Below are 8207 nucleotides of genomic sequence, written 5' to 3' on the forward strand. Positions count from 1 at the left end.
TCAATACCCAAAGGTGTCTCAGAGCGGCTTACAAACTCCTTTCCCTTCCCCTCCCCACAACAGGCACCCTGTGAGGTAGGTGGGGCTGAGAGAGCTCTTGACAGAAATTGCTCTTTTTCAAGAACAGCTCTTATCAGAACTACGGCTTGCCCAAGGTCATCCAGCCAGGTGCAAGTGGAGGAGTGGGGAATCAAACCCGCTTCTCCCAGATTAGAGTCTGCACACTTAACCACTACACCAAACTGATGCTTCATTCATACCACTGTGCACATTGCCTCCTTTCAGAAGCTCGTGCCCAGGAATTCCAGACTACTCACAGTGTCTTACCTTTCTCAACAGAAACTACAACTATTTGCCCTATGATGAGAAGAAGCCCTGTGTCTATATCAAGAGTTTTTGGGGTGGCCAGACCTTCCGGTTATATTTTTCGAATACCCTTGAGAAAATGGCGGATCTGCTGGTAAGTCTGCTGGAATATTGGAGTGCGAGGAACTCACACACTGCACAAAAATGTGTCTTTCAGACACCAGCCTCACAAAACCAGTTGCTAGGGTTTGGGTGGGCGTTTGCACACCTGGGACTTTAAAGCAGTGCTTGCCTTAGTCCCTTTTTGTAGTGTGATGGTATGTTCAACGTTGGCCAGAATGCTCTTTTGCATAACATATGCCTTTCCTTCACTCTCTGTTGAGTATATGAAGCTTATGAAGTTGACCCCTCTAGCTCGGTATTGTCTACTCTGGGCGGCAACAGCTCTCCAGGGTACCAGGCAGAAGGAGGCCTTTCCCAACAGCTCCTACTTAACATCTCTTCAACTGGAGATGCCGGAGATTGAACTTGGGACCTTCTACGTGCAAAGCAGATGCTCTACTCCTGAGCGACAGTCCCTCTTCCAGTACAACACCTATTAAGTGGTTGGATGTATGAAGCTGCCTTCGTCAGGCTGTTGGTCCATCTAGCTCAATATTGTCTGCTCTGATTAGTGGCAGCATTCCATGACCTCTTATCGAAGTCCTTCCTAGCTTTCTTGCATGAGATCCTGTAGTTGTCAAGGAAGAGGATTGAACTGGGGCATTCTGCACACTAACCAGGCACTCTGTTACTGAGCTATGGCCTTCCCTCTGTAGAATAATGTAAATATTTCAGAAGCCTTGGGTGTGAATAAAATGCCCTATGATTCAGTTATTTCTGCCTTCTGTTACGTTTCTGCTCTCTTTGCCTATTTCATGTTTAGCCTCCCCCTTCTCCAAGATGCTGAGGATGCCGTACATGGTTCATTCTCCCATTTTGCCCTCACAACAACCCTGTAAGGTAGATAAGGCTGAGAGAGAGAGAGGGAGAGAGAGTGACTGCCTGGCCCAAGGTTACCCAAGGAACTTTCAGTGTGAACGAAGATCTGACACTGGGCCTCACAGGTCCAGCTATTTTATTTATTATCTGTTTATTAAAAACATTTTTTAACCACCCCTCTACCTTACAGAAACTCAAGGTGGGTTACGATGCAACTAACTGCTACACCACATTGGCTTTGGGCTTCTGTGCGTTCTTTCTTCTTTAACCAGTAACCAGAAATCAATGAATTTGTCCTGATGGGAATTAGTTGCTGCCATCATTTACACTGGGATACTCCTTGAGTGACTTCATTTAAAGGTTTATCTCACACCATTATTTGTATCAGTAAGGGGAGAATTCTACCCAAGCTGTTACCGCTGTTCACATGGGGAAATTAAAGAGCCTTGAACTTTCTTAACCTGCGTGGGAGAGAATCAGTGGGCAGTGCCAACGTGGATAACCTTTCTCTACCCTTATCCATTTCAAAATATGGCCCCTGTCAAAAATCGGGGAGAAGAGATATAGATTGTTTGCCAATTAGCAGTGAATACACTTTCCCCTGGCATCTTCCCAGTTAATTAAAATGGATCCTTTGACTCTGCAATGAACTGAGGAACTAGTAAGTTCACTTCTCAGTTAAAAATGAATCCTACATGCCATTAGTTGGTAGCAATTACTGTTTACCACTCATACTGATTAGCCTTTTCCCTCTATTAATCGCAGCAATTTCAGGCACCTCTGGGTTTAGTGGCTTTTTATGTCATTTGCATAACTGATCTTTCTTCTTAGGAAGAAGGTTTAGAACAAGTGAAAGATCTGATCAAGGTTTCTGAGCTTGCGTCTGAGGAGAAAATGAGGTCCACTCTGAATGATTTTATCAGCCAAAGCCGGTAAGAACGACATCTACTAGACAAGCGGTCCCCATGGGCACTGTGACACCTACTGGCACCTTTCCTCATGCCCATTTGTGCTTAAAAAGTGGGTGGGGTCAGGTGGAGCTTTCGCCCAGCGAGGCTTCTGAATGGACCTTGGAGATTTGATTGGCTGTGCAGCCACTGCCAAAGCACAAGGACCTTCACTGTGTAACTGAAGGTAAGCTGTGGCAGCCATTTTGTGGCTGGCCTCACCTCCGGAGGCAACTATTTTGCAGCAGCCATTTTGTGGCTGTACTCACCATAGTCTGTCAGAATTCTCAAAGTGCCCACAGACTCAAAAAGATTGGGGACCCCTGTACTATATAAGCAGGTGGTGGATTTTGTACAGGGCCAGGTTTTGAGGAGGCCCAGGCAGAGGGGCCCCCTCCGCTTTCCTACCCCCACACCCTCTTTCTTCTTCCCCACCGCATACCTCCCACCTGTCTGTGTGTCATACCCTGCCTTCTTATATGGGCTCTCCCACTGCCTATGCTCACCACTGCATGGAGCCCTTTTTCCAGAGGCCCTGGGCAGTGTGTGTAGCTGGGAGCATGGTAGAACACATGCAAATAAGTGTGTGTGTGTGTGTGTGTGTGTGTGTTAAAGCAGTGGGTCCTGGCAGTTGCCAATCTCCAGGTGGTAGCTGGAGAGCTCCTGGAATTGCAGCTGATCTCCAGATGATAGAGATCAGTTCCTCTGGAGAAAATGGCTGCTTTGGAGGGTGGACTCTGTGGCACTATACCCCATTGAGGTCCCTCCTCGCCCCAAACCCCACATCCCAAATCTCCAGGAATTTCACAATCCAGAGCTGGCAACCCTACAGGTAGATCCAGAGAAACTGGTATGAATGGAAGCAGGTAAAACCGCAGCTTACTTAATTTGGTGTTCTGTTAGCACTGAGAGAGGTTCCACAGCTTTAGGTTCCACCAACTTCACGCAATGAAATCATTTCAGTTCCATTTCCATTGCTTGTACTGCAGTAATTTGTTAGAAGTTTTTCCTGCTAGTCTGCTGGAATTGTCAGAAGAACATAATATACAGTGGAAATAATCAGTGACATCTCTTGTGAATATGAAATAGAAGAAATGTGCAAGGTCAATGTGTACGCAGACGCCTTCGGTGGCTTAAATCTCTATCACGCGCAGAGGATAAAAAGCGAAACAGCCACGTATCTCCCTGAACTAATTAATTTTCTATCGCAACATTATCATAAAAATTGCATTTCTTTGCAACTGTCAGAGGCACCTCCATTTTTTATATATGGATGCAAGTACTTTGGGGGGGGGTTGGGCTCGTTCACCGTGCTGTGTAGACGTACTCATTGCAGAAGAATTATTATCCATCGTTACGAAGATATCATCTCTTCCTGACTCCCCAAATTGCTTCTGTATTTTCATCTCAGGACCTTCATTGCTAATGCCGAAAAGAAGGCCGAACTGATGAATCGGACAGCTTTGGACAAAAAGAGGCTTACGTTATGTAAGCAAGAACTGGTATGTGAAAGATATTTATTTTAGCCTGGCTGAGATGTGTTATGAAAGCACTTCATCCAGGAGGCTTATTGTGTGACATAAACTTGTAACTGCTGGAGACAGGGACATTACAGAACAGTCTATCTGCAAAAATTTAATACAGCAGACACATTATGTCGTGCACCGATACTCTCCGGAGGGGATCATTTCAAAATTTCCCACTGTGAGCTGGCCCACAAGCTTTCCCAAGATATAATGATTTCATGGGCAGCGTCGCTCTTGTCCTGTTGGCACTTCAAGATTTTAAATATCAGAGCATATTGGGACTATGAAGTGATCCATTTACTTTCAGAAACATGCATAACATAGAATCATAGAATGTTAGAGTTGGAAGGGACCTTGCAGGTCGTCTAGTCCAACACCCTGCACTCTGCAGGAGCATAGCTGAAAGATAGCCCTTGTTGTTGTTCAGTCACACAGTCGAGTCCGACTCTTCGTGACCCCATGGACCAGCAGCTCCCTCCACGCCCTCCTGTCTTCCGCCGTCCTCTGAAGTTTGCTCAATTTCATGTTCGTTGCATCTATGACACTGTCTAACCATCTCATCCTTTGCCGTCCCCGTCTTCTTTGACCTTCAATCTTTCCCAGCATCAGGGTCTTCTCCAGGGAGTGCTCCCTTCTCATTGGGTGGGCAAAGTATTTGAGCTTCAGTTTCATTATCTGGCCTTCCAGGGAACTGCCGGGGTTGATTTCTTTTAGGATTGACTGATTTGATCTTCTTGCAGTCCAAGGGACTCTCAAGAGCCCTACATACCTACATACCTACAACATATCCGAAAGATGGTTGTCCAGCCTCCGCTTGAAAACGTCCAGTGAAGGAGCATCCACCACGGAATGGACAATCCATTCTGCTCCACAGCTGTGATTGTCCAGTGGTGATCTGAGGCTCTCTGAGGGTCCTCGTGTGTTTCTCAGGGGTTAATGAGAAAACCGGTCATGGCAGACCACTTCCTTGGAAGACATCTTGTCGATCTCCCTCTGCCCTGCCCTGGATGGCCCAGGCTAGCCCCATCTTGTCAGATCTTGGGAGCTAAGCAGGGTCAGCCCCGGCTAAGACTTGGATGAAAGACCACCAAGGAAGTCCAGGGCTGCCGTGCAGGGGCAGGCAATGGCAAACCACCTTGGTTTGTCTCTTGCCTTGAAAACCCTACAGGGTAACCATAAGTCAACTGCCTCTTTACCTTGACCTGGATAGCCAAGATAGCCTGATCCCATCAGATCTCAGAAACTAAGCAGGATCGGCTACTTGGCTAGTCTTTGGATGGGTGACCTCAAAGAAGTACCAGGGTCATGACACAGATGCAGGCAATGGCAAAGCACCTCTGAAACGTCTCTTGCCTTAAAAACACATCTAGCTCAGCACCTAGAAGAAGAAGAAGAGAAGAAGAGATGGGATTTATACCCTGTCCTTCACTCTGAGTCTCAGAGTGGTTTACAATCTCCTTCTCTTCCTCTCCCCACAACAGACACCCTGTGCGGTAGGTGGAGCTGAGAGCTCTGAGAGAACTGCTCTTGAGAGAACAGCTTTCAGAGAACTTTGACTGACCCAAGGTCACCCAGAAACTGCGTGTGGAGGACTTGGGAATCAATCCCGGTTCTCCAGATTAGAGTCCGCTGCTCTTAACCACTACACCAAACTCGCTCTACACCTAGTGGTGCATAATGCTAAAACAGATAGAGCTTGTGGCTGCCAGATAATCCTAGGATCTCCTGGCTATACTACTCACACTGCCAACTGCAGCGCTGCGTGGATCTGATACAACTGAACTGGGACTGCTATCCCCAGGAAGCCATCTTGTTATTGAAGACTTTCTTGAAACATCTTGAGCACTTTGTATTGTTGTACAATAAATAAATAAAATAAATATGATAATAATAATTATTACTATATAATTATAATTATTAGCTGCCTTTTGACAGCACTTTTCATCACCAATGTTCCTCTGCAATATTCATGGCCTAACCATACAATGCAATGTTTATGGGCCCGTATTGTGTCCACCCTAACCAGGTCCTGTTGACCAGATAAGCCTTGTAAGTTCCATGTTGAAACTTACGTCTCAGGTGCATGAGGCCCAATTCAGATCAGGCCATGCTTCCCCTCAGACCATTTTCCCGATCTGAAACAGCTTTGAGATGTCACTACTTGAAGAAACTAACAAGTACTCATGAGCTACTCAGTTTTCCCAGCTGGCAAACTGCAGTTCTCTAGTAATGTTTGAGGTTAGAAAGGCTTAAGTGGGGGGAACGCTGAAGCACCCCTCTCCCCACATTGGCTGTCCTGATATGAATCAGTCCCCTCTGCATGTGGAAATTAAACTTCAACATGTAACTCTTGGGACCTGTCTAGTCAACAGGACCTGGGGCAGACATGGAATAGAGCCATAAACAGTAGTACTGCGGGATATTAAAAATGGGGCAGAAAGGTTCAGAGACTATGAAAAAGGCTACAGAATTCCATGAGAACTGCAAGTTTGTGCAGGATCGAGGGTGTGATGATGAGTGCCGATGAAATGAAAGAAATGGGGCTGCTTGCAAGCGATGGGACATTGTCTACTTGGATATTTATCTGCTGATAATATGCGAGGAGCAGGAGACATCTTCTCTAAAGGTTCTCTTCTGACAAGTTAATGTGAGAGAGGAAGAAACAACATTTCTGGAGAGATGCAGTCGACATAGCCCCTATATTCTTCTGGCTGGTTCTCCTGGTATGTCTCGCTAGATAGCATGAAATGCATATGGCGTGCAAAAAGTTTCATTGATTGTCTCTCGGTCACTGTAGGAAGCGATGGCCAAGGATGCCAAGGGGATCATGCAGCAGCAAAAGAAGAAGATTCTCCTTGATGAAATGATGCGCGAGACAGAGGGTTTCATTGAAAAGATTCGCTTTTTAGTTGACGAGGTAACTAGTTTTTTTTACATTGTTTTCAAAATTTGTACCCTGCCTTTCTGCCCTTATCAGCGCCACCAAGGCAGTTAACAGATTGATAACATACATCATAAAAAAGCATCTAAAAAAACGTTGAAACACCCCCCACACACATCATTAAAACAATTAAAACCAAGCATTAAAAAAACACATACAAAAACATAAAAATGAAAAAAATATAGATATGGAGGGAGGGATCACGGAGGGAATGCCAGATGAAATGGAAGACAGCAATAGATGGGGACAGGCGGGTCTTTCTTTGGAGAGAATTCCAGAGTTTTGGTGGAGAGAATTCCAGTGTTTTGGTGCCATGACCAAGAAGGCCCTCTCCTGTTTAATCTCAGAAGGCAGAGGCACCCGAAGCAGGGTTTCAGATGATAACTGTAGGTTCAGGTAAGTAGAAACTTCAGCTCGGTTTCTGAAACCATCACAACCTGTTTGGCAGAACTGACCCAGAGGCAACACTGTGTTTTTGTTTGTTTCCAGTTGCTGATGAGAGAGAAACTTGTATACAAGTGTTCATATCCCATAATGCCATGTACCTGCATGGAGAGCTCAGGGATTCTGTGCAAACTGTTGGGGCGCTTCACGACTTGCAACGATGGCTTAGGCTGGAAGTGGGACTAGACATGACAAAAAACGCAGGGCTGCCACTAAAAATGACAGCCCCATATCACAGCACACAGAAAGACATAAAATGGTATCATCATGCATGCTGCCCCCCATCCCAGATAGCAAATGATGTGGGCCAGGGGACAGGACAAGACATATTCTCTGTTTCCATGACTGCATGGTATGGAAAGGGGAAGGTGAGTGACGGGGGGGGGGGGGCTGTCATTTTCAGCGGCAGCCTTGCGTTCTTTTTTTAAATTATTTATTTATAATTTTTAGTTTACAACATAACCAACATATACATCAAACAATTCACAATAAACTTTGTTTAAAAATTGATCATATTATGATACAGAGTGTTCCTTGGAAGAATATCTTTTTCCATTAAATAACTTATGGCCCCGGTCACACGGGCAGGAAACTGCGGGGGAGAAGTGTGGCTGTTTGCCCTGGGGCAAACTACCGCGGGGTTACGCGATCAGACCTCCCGTTTAGGTCCTGTGGAGGTACCGTGGAGGTTCCATGGGAAGGGAGAGGTGCCGATCACAGGACAAGGCGGCACGCAACGAAGAAGCGCGCGCCGCGGCAAACTGGTTTTTTTGTGTGTGTACCCGAGGAATGCGCATGCTCTGTTGGGTGCGTGTGCGCATCCACAGAGACTTGGACAAAAAAACAACACCTTATTTGCAAGGGGACATGGGCGGGGGCCGGATGCCACCGGAAACGCGATCAGATGCCCGCCCTTGCCCCGCAGTTTCCGGAAACTAGTACCTCCGAGGTACTAGTTTTTTGCCACGCAGTTTTGGCGGGAAGCCTCGGTTGAGCCACGGGAGTGCTACGCTTCCCAGATGTGCTGGTGAGATCGCGCCCGGAAACTCCGCCTGTCTTCCG

At 46.3% G+C, this 8207-nt stretch overlaps 1 protein-coding gene across 1 annotated transcript in view; it reads left to right on the plus strand.

Moving 5' to 3' along the window:
- The window catches only part of FER1L6 (fer-1 like family member 6), a 160532-nt gene that overhangs the window by 87489 nt on the left and 64836 nt on the right, over positions 1-8207 (plus strand). The window contains exons 14-18 of the mRNA XM_015428956.1: positions 340-460; positions 2119-2219; positions 3646-3736; positions 6558-6677; positions 7436-7513. Coding sequence (XP_015284442.1) covers positions 340-460; positions 2119-2219; positions 3646-3736; positions 6558-6677; positions 7436-7513 — 511 coding nt within the window. The remainder of the gene's footprint in view (positions 1-339; positions 461-2118; positions 2220-3645; positions 3737-6557; positions 6678-7435; positions 7514-8207) is intronic.

This window comes from Gekko japonicus, unplaced genomic scaffold (genome assembly GCF_001447785.1).
Source record: "Gekko japonicus isolate JY-2015 unplaced genomic scaffold, Gekko_japonicus_V1.1 scaffold1004, whole genome shotgun sequence".
In the NCBI taxonomy this organism is placed as follows: Eukaryota; Metazoa; Chordata; class Lepidosauria; order Squamata; family Gekkonidae; genus Gekko; species Gekko japonicus.